Genomic DNA, 13,412 nt, shown 5'->3' on the forward strand with positions numbered 1-13,412 from the left:
GGGAGGCTGAGGCAGGAGAATGGCGTGAACCCGGGAGGCGGAGCTTGCCGTGAGCCAAGATCGCGCCACTGCACTCCAGCCTGGGCGACAGAGCAAGACTCCGTCTCAAAAAAAAAAAAAAAAAAAAAAAAAGAACATGTTTTAAGGGAATGTGAAGCACTCTCTGTGGTAGAAACTCTAATGCTCACCAAATATTCCCTTAGTTGTTGTTTTGCATTTAGCCAGGGCTATTGTCCAATACTGGCCAGTGGGCAATGGGCAGAAGTGATGCGTGTGTCTCCTTCAGGCTAAACATCGAGGAGTGGATGAATGTCCTCCTTGGGTTCTTTTTTGCATGGTGATTATAGCAGCCTTGTGTTAGGATTACATAAGGTGAAGCAGCCTGGATCCTGAGTCACTGCATGGAGGTCTGTGGCCTTGGGGAGTCACCTGAACCTTCACTGGAATTTGTGTGGATGATAAGTAAACCTTTGTTGTATTAAACCACTGAGATTTTGAGACTGTCTGTTACTACAGCATAACTTAGTCTAGCCTGATTAATATATTTTAGAATAGTGTTTCTAAAAGATTTTTGACCATCACCCACAATGAAAAATGTATTTTACATTGTGATCTAGTACACACACTCAGACACACACACGTGTGCACACACAAATCTGAAACAAATATTTCAGGAAACAATACTTATCCTTATTATGCATGATTATTCTATTCTATTCTATTCTATCCTATGATTTTCTTCTCTCCTACTGTATTCTAAGTTATTCTATTTTATTAAAAACTGACTTCCTAAGTTGATTTTACAACCCACTAATGGATGTAACTAGATTTTGAAAACTACTGCTGTACATCATAATTTGTGTATGATTTATATTCTAATTATATCTTTTATGCATACTTATTAAAGCAGGCTCTTTAGATCTCTCTTTGGCAATTTTTAAATTATCTGTCCCTAGAATGGATGAACATATTTTCATGTACGATATAGCACATCTGACATAATTTCTGGAAGGTAATGTTTTATTGTTGATCCTCCTAATTTACAACATGTCTTTTGAAATTGACTTATAAAATTTTGTCACAGGGAGCAACAATGTTAACCTAATTAATCATTATTCACTTATTTTCATTTTTTAAAATAAATGACTATAAATAACTGTCTCTTGAGTTAGGATCAGGGATATCATAAAAACATCACTAGTGAGACATATTTTAGTGTTAATACTGATGCAAAAAATGAAAGAGACCAAATATTTATATATAGCACTATATATATTTTTATATATTGTATACTCATATCAAAACTTGCCATTTCTCTTAAGAAGCTGATATGTTGCTTTCTAATTTTATAAATTACACCACACCTGTGAAAATATGGACAACTATTTTATATTTTTGCTGCTATATAAGACATTTAATGTTTATACAGAGAGCTGCAAAATTACAGAAGTGATGCAATGGGAATTGATGAATATTTTCACCTGAATTTCCACTGGCCTTTTTCTTCAGCCAGAATCATCTTGATATTCTCTGAATATTATTTTCGAGATGAATATGGTATCTGTTTCTTCAATAAATACACATACACACATTATAGGTATATGTGTATATACATTTATACAAGTGTATGTATATATACACATATATACACACATGTATATAGTCTACATATGTATATATATTTCTGTGTGCACTTATACACACATGCACACATAATGTCCTTTGGTTTATTTTCAGACCATTAATGTGAAATGAATTTTCAATTATTTCCATTTATTTTTTCTTGAAATCTAAACTGGTTTAAAAAGACCTTTGCAACAAGTAATAAATTTCTTTTAAAAAATCATATTATTACACTTTAAAGCATGATATAGAGAAGGTCACAAGGTGTTAGAGAAGACAGAAATCCATGCCAATATGGGAGAAAAGAAAGCAAATGGGGTTTTCAGGTTTCTCTCTTAAAGTGGCCACCTTCAGGGAATTGAACCTAGTGCTCTGTGTTGCTGGCTTGAAGGAGAGGGGCTCCAGGCTAAGCTCCGTGCTCCCATAGGAAGGGAGATGGTACCTGGAGAGGCTGAAGACAAAGCATTTCTTGGGAATGGGTGTGCACTGGGACTGGGGATGAGAAGCCAATCTCTGAGTAGGTAAACAAAGTGACCTGAGGTCTAGTCTAGTAATGTCTAGTTGGGAATAAAGTGGTGACTTTTGGGATTGACCATAACCTTTGGGTTGCGTGTTAAATGGTCTCAGGGATTGCTTAGTTGCCGAGAAGGTAACTGTGTGCTTTCCTAACAGAGGTCTTCTCTCGCCTCCTTCAGGCCTCAGGTTCCTCTGGGATGAATTGCATGGTCCTCTCTTGGCAGAAGAGGCTCCTTACAACTGGAGAACTATGTGAAGATAGCGCTCGCATCTTCAAACGTGCCCCTTTAACCTCCCATGACTCTTTCAGGACAGAGGCCTTTTCCCCAACACATTAATGACATCAAACTGTGGGGGAGTATGAGGTTGCTCTTCCATTATATTATTTGGAAATCAAAGCCCACGTCTATGTGTATAAAGCTGTAAAAAAAAAAAAAAAAAAAAAAAATATTCCTCTCGCCTCTCACTCAGATCAGATTAAGAAACCTCAAAGTGACTTAGGAAAAGGGACATTCTTGTTTGAAAAGCTAGTAAACTACTCTTCACCAGGTGTGTTGCCAGGCTTGTCTTAATTTTTCTTCTCTTTTGGATGTGAGGAGCCCCAGAAAATTGGGGCTGGGATGAACTCTATACAAACTGAGAAAAATTTGGGCTGCTCTAGCGGATTTTAACATAACTCAGAGGAGCAGCTGGTGAGAGCACAGCCACGCTCCGTAAGTTTTATATTCGCCATGCTGGCTGAGTAGAGTGAATTATCTTGGCGTTGGTAGTAAAATATCCAGCCCTCATGCTTCCTGGATCTTTACTTTCCCTATGCAGTAACTAGGGCTCTCTATGAATGGCATCTTTTGAATCACACCACCTTAATCTACACCCCTGGACAATCTCTAAATTCAAAACATCACTCCCCAAAGGATTTACAGCACCGTGTCTCCTGTGCTTTCAGAGATGTGGCGCTTACCCCCTGGCCTCAGCTTTGATTTTCTTGTTACATAACAGCCCCTCATTTGAGACCACGGACAATCGTTCTTGGAGTCACTGTATGTGGCTTTTAAAATGGGTTCTTTTCTCTTCTCAGAAATAAAAAAAAAATTAGGGGAAAGCTGTCCCACTTTTTTGTTTTTTTGTTTTTTTTCAGGATATCACCCTTTTGAATGACAGAAATAAAGAATCTGGAGTCACACATAGGACATGGATGTTGTTGGGAACGCTATATTTGGGGCATAGAGTAAAAAAGATTGTTTCCATTGTAATGAAAATAATCATTGACAGTGAGCGAAGCTTCGGATTAAGAAGATGGAATTCCCTGTATGGGTGATGGAATTGCTAGGTGCCTGCCTGAAACGTGGAGCGAGGACAGAGGTGGAGCCAGGGAGGGAGGGCGGCGGGGAAGGCGGATGTGCAGCCCTAGTTCTTGCTAAGGATGCTTTTCAGGCTTCTCTCCACGGCTTCGTCCAGCTCTTCCTCCAGCTCCTCTTTCTTGGACATGGCCAGCTTGGACTGGTAATCCCGCACCACCTGGTCGATGTACGGGGCGCTCTGAGTGCCATGCAGCATCAGGGTCCACTCCTTCAGCACCCCCTTCTGCGGAGCACTGCCGACAAACCCCAGCTCCAGGGTCCAGGTGCCTCGGGCGTCTTCCCCCCACGTGTGGGTGGTCATGAAAGGCCACTTGTCAAAGCCCACCTTGGAGTCATCATCCCTCGGACGCCGGCTTAGCAAAATGGACTTGGTGCCCATAGGGGAAGTCATGTTGATGTTCAGGTCTCCTCTCCTGGTTGCATTGACTGTGATGACAGCCTGGACATGCTCCAGATAGCGGACAAAATTTTCCTTCCCCTCACAGGCATCGGTTGTGAGTGTCAGCACCAACTTGCCAGTGGATGGAATTTTCCTGAGGACAGAGTGAAGAAGAGATAGGATAAACAGTGGTGGGTGCACCTTACACAGGATTTTGGGGGCAGCTTCAGGTAGCAGAAACGGCAAGGGCTTTGGGGTTGATCAGACAGACCTGGGTTTAGTTCTCACACTGGCTGTGCAAGCCTGAGTAAGTTATTTATATCTTTTTGTTCTTTCTTTCTTTCGAGACAGGGTCTCACTCTGTTGCCCAGGCTGGAGTGCAGTGGTGTGATCTCAGCTCACTGCAACCTCCAGCTCCTGGGTTCAAGAGATTCTCATGCCTCAGCCTCCCTAGTAGCCAGGGTTACAGGCATGTGCCACCAAGCCTGGCTAATTTTTTGGTATTTTTAGTAGAGACAGAGTTTCACCATGTTGGACAGACTGGTCTTGAACTTCTGGCCTCAAGTGATCCAGCTGCCTTGGCCTTCCAAAGTGCTGAGATTACAGGTGTGAGCCAACACACCCAGCTGTGAGCAAGTTACTTACACTTGGAACCTTCCATGTGGAAGGAGAAAGTAGCAGAAGCTGTGATGCCCCTCCTGAGTCTCCTAAGTCTCTTCTGAGTTTGCCTGCAGCTGAAGCTCCGTTGCACCTCCACTGCTTCCCACCCCAGGCAGGAGAATCTCCCGGTGTTTCCGGGCTTCCTCCCACCTCCATGGAAGCCTGTGCAGCCAGTGTGCAAGGCGGCCCAAAGGTGGCAGGGATTTAACCTTTGAGGGGTAACTGTCTCCCAATGACTGACAGGTTTTTACCCCAGCTTCTCTATTCCTCAGCGTGACAACTCAGTGTGCCTAGTGGGACTGAGCTCAGCTGCCCACGGTGGCAACTCACTCATTCATGCACTCTTCATTGGCTTTTCTCCCCTCCCTTATTTTACATCCCCACTTCCTCACTTGTGTTACCTGGGATCATTTCTCAAAAAGCTGTGAGCACCCAAGTCTTGTCTCAGCTTGGACTTTTGGGACAACCCAGACTGAGGCAGGAACTCGTAATGCTTTTCTTTCAAAGTGCTAAGTACTTCGATAAATAGAAGCTATTGCTAATATGACTGCTATTACTACCATTAAGAAAAGCTGAAAATGGGTAAATTCATTCCAGTGAAAGGCAGTCCAATGAGCAATCAGGAGACTTTGGGGGTCTCTTTGGCGAGAGTTGGAGCGAGGTTAAGCCTAAGTATTCTCTAGGCTGTCCTTACAGGCAATCTCCTTTCTGGAGATGGCCTTCTTGGAGTGTGAGAAGCTCAAAGATTCTTGCACTAGAAAGAAGGAAAAAAGGAAACTGCATTTGAGGGTTACATGGTGTAATAGAAAGACTCCAGACTTTGGGAATAAACCCATTTGGATTAGAATTCTGCTTCTATGTTTACTGCTCATGAGAGCTTGGGCAGGTTATTTAAGTATTTGAAGTTTCACTGTCATTGGGGGTGGTTCTTATGTGGTTAAATAAGACCATGTATAAAATACCAGGCACAGGCGTCGCTCTGCCCCTAGGGAGAGCCGGTGCTACCATAGAGGAGCACCAACGCCACTGCGAGGTTGGCCTCAATGCTGAGGAAGCTCACAATATTGTCAGAGTGTGCAGATGGGGTTTTAGGTGGTGAAGATTATAATTACAACAACGTCAACCCGTGGACCAACCGCAAGCATAGTGGAATAATCCTTAACACATCTGGTTAAGCTGGGAAAAGCTTATAAATATACTGTGAACTGTGCAGTGGTCCAGAAGAGCGCATACGGCGTTCACAGCCAGCTCTTGTTTTTGGGATACCACATCTGATGGAACCTGTACTGTAAGATGGGAGAACTGGACCATGAACTGTATTGTTAATGTTTTTGCCATTGCTATTGTTCTTTAACTGACTAAAAATGTTGGGCTAAAGCCATTAACTTAAGAATTTGTCAGTGTATCCTTTCAAAAATAGTTATTTATTAGTGTGCTAAATGACAAGTGTGTAATATACTTTAAAGCTATCAACAAAAACTGAATATTATAAGCAAGCAATATCATAGTAATTGGCAGATTGTCTCGTATTTTATGCAGCATCATTTAAGTAGGAAAAATTTAATGCTAGCAAAAAATAAATGCAGAAATATGGCATGACATGAAAATACAATCTTACATTTACATCAGCTTTTCACTAGTATTTTGTGATGGGGATATATGGTGATAGGGAACTCCATTCAGATAATAAAATTCTCTTTCAGCTAGAGAAGTTAACAGGAATAAATATATGAATAAATAAGCTGCAAGGATAAATGTGGAGAAAATGATGAGAATTAGCTAACATCTTTTCATTTTTTTAAACTTTCTTCCCCTCACTTAATTGTACATAATATTTAGTGGAAAGTATTTTTTTAAAAATCTCTATCAATTAACAGTATAGTAACAGCTATGATTAACTTGTTTACTTTTTCTGAGGATTAGTAAATCGACTTTTTTATTTCAAATTTTTGGATTTACACTTGAGGGTGAATAATTAAATCTGGCAAACTGAATTTCCTAGTTAAATAAAATTAGTTGCAGTATATGATGAACAGTATGTGACTCAAACAGCTGCCTTACAATTCATGCCATGTGGAACAAACATTTATCAGATGCCTATTGTGGGCATATGTCTGTGCTAAGCACTATAGTTATCAATGTGCTGTGCAAATGCTAAGTTCTGTTTAGCAGTTGTTCAGTTGGAAGACAAGTATTAATACTTGGGGAAGGAAAAAAATAGTTGTTTTACAAGGGAGGAAAAAGGTGAATCTGGTTACACGTATAGAAGCAAAATGAAAAGCACTTACTGCTTTCTGACAGAATGATAGATGTAATTTTAAGAGTTGCTCCTAGCAAGTTAAAAGTGCATATAAAATATGCAACTCTTAGTTAAAGGCCTTGTTATCAGTCTTATCTATACGAGTAGTAAATTTTGTCATTGCTTCAATTACAACCATCTGCAAATAATTTTGAAGACTTATTATGTGGGGTTCAAATTGAGTGGAATAAAGTATAGATTAAAAGTACACAATCATTAGCAGGTTATCTCAGGGTTTATGAAATGTAATTAAATTTATTAAGAAAATAGATGAAAAATTAGGGTACACAGCTGGCCACCAAATGCGAAGTCAATCTGCTACTTAACCCTGCAAACAAAATCAGTTTTTCATATTACCACTAACACTAGTAAGTATAGAAAGTGGAACCACAACTCATTGAATTTTGGAGAGGAATAAACTTAGTGTTAATATTGATGATATTAAGGCAATATTCTTGTAGGAATACTATCTGCATGTTTGATATTTTGCCAAATAATAATTAATAATTATTAAATGTTTAATAATTAAATTAGCAAAATAAAGGAGTTTAATGCAATGATCTTTGTTTTTGGCACATCAGAACTTCTCAGTCATTATTCATGTTTCTTTATGCTACTGGCTTTTGTGCCCTTGAAGATTATAATAGTGACCAACATATATATGCAGATTTGTTTTTTATTATTGTTGTTTAAGCCTGATTTAAGAAAAAAAAATTCATACCTCGTGAACTAGCTATCTGCTCTGTTTCTAGCTAAAATATAATAAATATTATCTTTCTGTGCTGAAAAATAAATAAATAAATAAAATACCAGGCACAATGCTTGGCACATGGTACTGGCCCATTGCCTATGCAAATATCCTTCCTCAACATGGCTTTTATTTTGGAGTATAAGATGGTGGATATTTTTAAACACACATCTTATAAAGCACATTTACAAAAAGACAGTGGTTGCATGCCCAGCTCGGAGTCAAACCTTGGTTCTGCGTTGCCCTAGGAACCAAGGCCATGAGCCTGGGAGGGCTTGCTGAAACATACAGTGCAGTTCATTAATACTCTCCGGAGGAACTTTACAAGTATATACTTAAACGGTTTCATGGAGCACTGCTGTGTTCTCCTCTCCCACCCCTGGATGCTGATGCTGAATGATGTATGGAGTGTCCATCAGCTATGGGGATCCAGTGATGGTGGGGGTGGTCTTTCTGTCCCCAGGATCTGGGGAAATCCATCCATTTGGTGGAAAGCAGGATTTAAGCCAACTTTGGAGGTCGGGGTAATGACGGGCATAACCTGGATTTCTCAAGGACGGTGCTATTTATTCAGAACAAGATCAGAAACAGAACAGGTAAGGTGATAAATGACTAAAGATTGTTTGGGCTCCAGCCCAGCTGTGGACAGCTGCATAGGGTGGCGCGAAGAGTCTCAGACTATGAGTCCAGTTGTGAGCAAGTATTTGCATGATCTGAGCTATTAATTCCTGCCCTGAACAGTTGCTGGCAAGATAAATTATCATACATATACATTATATGTGTACATATATATAATGTGTCTATACATATATACTTATATACATAGTATATTTACAAATGTCTAGACCACCACTAGCCACAATGATGGAAATGTTCTATATATATAAGCTCTAGTATGGTAGCCACTGGCTACATGTGGCTAGTGAGCAATTGAAACATAGATCATGTGAATGAAGAAATGAATGTTCAATTTATTTTATTCAATTTTAATTAATCTAATATGTGATTATATAACCACGTGTGGCTGGTTGCTTCGTACTGGATAGTGTGGGTCTAAATTGTTTATGTATGTTGAATTTGAATCTGATAAGAACAACAACAAGAGGCAGAGTCTCTTGGGCTTCTGTTTCAAGGGCATTCAGTTTTTGCCTGGCTCACAGGCTCTGCTTCCAGGCAACCCAACCTAAAACAGGTGTTATTTGTCTCTAGAGAAGAGCAACTGGAAACTGATTACCCCATCCCTCTGCACAGTGTCTGAGGCCTATTGACTATATTCATGTCATCGCTGGTGATACAGAATATGGGCCTCATTCCATCTTGTGGGCTCAGTCACTCTCACTTCTTTTGCTTTCTTTAAAAAGCCCTTAAGAAGTTATTGTAAAGATAGATCTAGGCTGGGGACCACTTTGACATTAAGGGCATGGTAGAGGAGCCTGGAATTGGAGTCCCAAGAAGGAGCCTTATTGGCAGGACAACAAGGGCTGGTGTGTTCCTGTCTGTGTGAATCTTCCATGGCAGCTGTCGTATCTGTTTCTCCCAGGAGCCCCACGGTCGTGGGGAAGGCCTTAGTGACTAAGACCAAGGGAGGGAAAATGACAGCAAGGCTGAGAAGGGGAAACTAGAACACAGGCCACCGACTGCCCAGGCTAAAAGTCTTACTTTAGAGTGAGTGTTGTGCATTTGTGAGAGAGGGTGCAAGGGAGAGATAGAGGGAGACTGAAAGAAATATTCCATGCACCTTGGAAAGCCAAAAGACAGGTGGGAGTAGGGACAAACACACAAACTTGTGTTAAGAATCACACATTTTCCTAGAAGCCTTAGACACTGGGGTGTGCCTGGCAGTCAGAGGCCATGCTGGCTTTGGAGCATCAACACCACCACACAGTTGTCCTGCTTGGGGGCAGGAGCATTGGTTTTATGTATTCTTATTTCAGCCGGGTTTCCATAGCCCCTGAGGGTGATTCTTCAGAGACACAGGCAGAAGACCACGGTTAGCAGCCAATGCCCACAGCAGCTGGGGTGGTGCACAGCCCAGGGAAGAGGATCCGAACCAGGTACTTTCACCATCTACTGAAGCCCTCTTAGCCATGGTGTGGTTGAAGGTCATCTCAGGTTTGGTCCAATCTATATTTCTCTCCTTCCATCCTAAAAGATCATCCCAGCACTAGAACAACTCTTTTCACGTTGGCTGAGAGTCTGGCTTTTTTTAAACCACCATGGAGAGACTGCCAGCTAGAAAAACTGCCCGATCCTGCCCTGCCATGTGAACTGCTTCCTGCACAAGAGCTGGGTCCCCTGAGAGAGGAGACATGTGGCTAGACTCTTCTGAGAATGTTAAGTTACTATGAAATTAAATTAAAAGCATGCTGTGAATTCCAAAGGCAGCGAACTTGGTAGAGAAAGAACACCATTCTCCCCTCACAGGTAAGGTTTTTGGCAGGCATCATGGCATTGGGAGAGCCTAGGAACCGTATTTTCCAGATGTTTCTTGTTTCTCTCTTTTTTTTTGCTCACTTGTATTTTCTGATTTTCTTACAGTGACCATGTATTGCTTTTATAAGAAAAGGAATACAACATTCTTATTTTAAAGCAAAAAGGAGATACATGCTCAGGAACTGTCAATTTATAAGAAGGTTAAATAGGAGGAGGTTGGTGGTGGAACAAAAAGAGGCTCTGCAGAAATATTTTAAATAGTCATAGGGTGTTAGTTTCCAGGCCATGATCTGGAGCTCATTTGCTGCAGAAAATGAAGTATGCTTTCTGGAGGTTTAAGAGTTCTTAGGTCGGGAGCGGTGGCTCATGCCTGTAATCCCAGCACTTTGGGAGGCCAAGGCAGGCGGATCACGAGGTCAGGAGTTCAAGACCAGCCTGACCAACATGGAGAAACTCCGTCTCTACTAAAAATACAAAAATTAGCCAGGCATGGTGGTGTGTACCTGTAATACCAGCTACTCAGGAGGCTGTGGCAGGAGAATCGCTTGCACGTGGGAGGTGGAGGTTGCAGTGAGCTAAAATCATGCCACTGCACTGTAGCCTGGGTGACACAGCGAGACTTGATCTCAAAAAAAAAAAAAAAAAAAGAGTTCTTCTTTGACCTATTAGAGATAATACGCAAAAGCCTAGTGTTCAAGTCCTATAAAAGACAAACTTAGGGGTGTGGGGTGGCTTGTATCTTTATTTTATTGCACATCATTGTGAGTAAGTGTTTAAACTGCCTTGTGTCAAGAAATACGTGTTGCCTCCCAGGAGGCCCTGGGGAATGCTTCTTGTGTTATGAATCTTCAACTGCATGATAAAGTTATGAAGCTGTGGCTTGGTGTGGTGGCTCATGCCTGTAATCGCAACACTTTGGGAGGCCAAGGCAGGCAGATCACCTGAGGTCAGGAGTTCGACACCAGCCTGGTTAACATGGTGAAACCCGGCTCTACTAAAAATACAAAAATTGGCCAGTTGTGGTGGCAGATGCCTGTAGTCCCAGCTACTCGGGAGGCTGAGGCAGGAGAATCGCTTCAACCTGGACGGTGGAGGTTGCAGTGAGCCAAGATTGTGCCACTGCACTCTAGCCTGGGTGACAGAGTAAGACTCTGTCTCAAAAAAAAAAAAGTTATAAAGCTGTGATTGTTTTGATAGAATAATCACAATAGAAACAATGATAACCACTCTTTCTCAAGTGCCTAAAATGCCTGCTTTTGTGGCAGTCACATGAGGACACTCAGCAGGTAGCCATGATGAGGTTTTCTCCTCTCCCTGTAGCAGAGTCAGGTGGGCATGAGCTTGTGCAGGAAGACTCTGCAGCTCGGGAGTGCTGGTTCACAGTCCCCCAGGTGGCACAGGGCCGAGCACACACTGACTTCTCACTCCCATGCTGCTTCCGGCATTGATACCAGGTTTTAACATTTATTTCAAAATTCACTTAAACTTCAAAGCCGGATCACATATTTTGGCACAGCCTTAAAGGAGCTCAGTGAATAGTCCCCTCAGGGTGCCCAGAGGGGCTGGGGGCAGACTGTGCTGGACAGGTCACTCCAGGCTGGCTGATGGGGCCGGCCTGGTCTGGCTCCGCTCATTGCACACACAGCTGGTGCAGCTGGTCACAGCCAGGTGTATTTTCCCCTTTGATTGTAGCTGAGCATCCTTCACTGACTCTCTTGATAAAGCCTCTTTAGAAAATTGCTTTTCAAATTGACTCCTTCTCCGGGAAGATTAATGCCGAGGAAACCCACAAACCTGACAATCACCACTCACTGCACCTTGGAAGCTGTTTCTGTGCAGCCCTGCACATTATGGAGAGTGGCGATTGCCACGGCTGTTGATTCCTCGATCCTACCGCCCCACGAGTGTGCTTCGTGGTCATAAGGGCCTCCTCTGCCAAGCGGCACAGCCAGCCCTGGGGCTGCCCTCCAAATCTCCCTGTGTAGCCTCTGTGTTCTTCAACAAGTATATTTGCCCTAGACCTAACTCATCTGCATCTGAGAACAAGTTCCAGTGTGGGGGTGGACGAGTGACCGGAGGGCACTGAGAGGAGGCAGAGCCCTTCCAACTAGGGCAGAGCCTCCTTGCCACGTTTGCCTGGCTGGCCCGCCGGTCCTATTGCCACCAGTCAGACATTTCTCTTGTGTCCAGCTGATGCTGGCTGAATATTTTCATTCCCTCATTCATTTAAAAAATATTTATCACCTGTCTACCAAATGCCCGGCACCATTCTAGGCACTAGGGGTATACCAGTGAATACGACAGACAAGGGCCCAGTCCTTTGAGAGGGCCCAGCTGAGTTAGTGCTGAAATAGCTCTCCCGTTTCTCTTCATTGAAAACACTGCATTGATCTTGCATAAAGTTCCTGGCTAGTTGTGAGATGTTGGGATGATCTCATCTCCGGACCTCAGATTCCTTAGAGGGACTCGGACAACATTATTTCCAGTGTTCCCTCTGGCCTTAAATTCCACATGTATGCAGATTATGACGGAATGCTAAGCATATTCAGAAACTGGGAGATAAATTGCCGTTCATCTCAGCTTACATCCTCATTCCTCTCTCTCCTTTCCCGCGGTGCTCCCCTCCTGCCCTCTCTCATAATCACATGGTGCTTGGCGATCATTAGAGGTCTGTCCTGCTTGTCCAGTGCAATCTCAGAAAATAAAGCCTGGTATCGACGTGTACCTTGACTAAGAGGGCCTCAGTATATTCCAAGCTAACTCTTACCCTAAATAATGCAATGGCGCCGACTTTTTGTTAATTGTAAATATTGCTTATGTGCAACTAAATGTAGACATTGTGCCAGTTGCGCTGCCTGTGGGGGACAGTCCAGCCCCTACCCGCTGCTTGCAGAGTGTCTGTAAAGGCACAAACATTGTAAGTCTTTTTCCTTTTGCAATAAGGGAAGGAGGTTCCAGGCCCCAGGGCCTTGTGGAATGGATTAAGGACATAGGAGTTAAGGCCATTTGCTTTATTTGTCTGATCCTGTTTTCTCACCTAAATTAAGACTAGGAATGCCAACCTCCTGGGATTAAATGAGATAGTGGAAGTAAAGGGCTAGCAGTGACTGTCCGAGAGAAGTCCTTAGCAGCAGTTCTTACTATCACCCTCGCAAGGCTGCCTTTAGGCTTCTGGGATGCTGCAATCAGATGTTGTGCTGGGGGAAGGCATGAGGCTATAAAATGGACCAGCCAGCCTTTCTTTTAGTTTCATCTTCTTGACACCCCTTCATAGAGTTTATGTTATTAAATCTCCACTTCCCATTCAGTTTGCACAATTCAGCATCCCTCCTGCTAAGACCTAACTACCAGATGTGCCTTAGACCTGGCTGCCCGTAGCCGGGTGCGGTAGCT

At 42.6% G+C, this 13,412-nt stretch overlaps 1 protein-coding gene and 1 pseudogene across 3 annotated transcripts in view; one reads left to right on the plus strand and one right to left on the minus strand.

Annotated features, from left to right (window-relative positions):
* Nucleotides 1-1,002: 1,002 nt before the first annotated feature.
* The window catches only part of PCSK2 (proprotein convertase subtilisin/kexin type 2), a 249,377-nt gene continuing 236,967 nt past the window's right edge, over nt 1,003-13,412 (minus strand). For 2 of the 3 annotated variants that reach the window (XM_010381468.2, XM_010381470.2), the window contains one exon: nt 3,336-4,033. In XM_010381468.2, coding sequence (XP_010379770.1) covers nt 3,547-4,033 — 487 coding nt within the window. In that variant the 3' untranslated portion in view covers nt 3,336-3,546. Of the gene's footprint in view, nt 4,034-13,412 lie in introns of all 3 variants that reach the window. The other variant, XM_010381469.2, reaches the window with a different exon arrangement.
* On the plus strand, nt 5,489-5,906 carry LOC115892727 (annotated as a pseudogene).

This window comes from Rhinopithecus roxellana, chromosome 13, assembly GCF_007565055.1.
Source record: "Rhinopithecus roxellana isolate Shanxi Qingling chromosome 13, ASM756505v1, whole genome shotgun sequence".
Classification (NCBI taxonomy): domain Eukaryota; kingdom Metazoa; phylum Chordata; class Mammalia; order Primates; family Cercopithecidae; genus Rhinopithecus; species Rhinopithecus roxellana.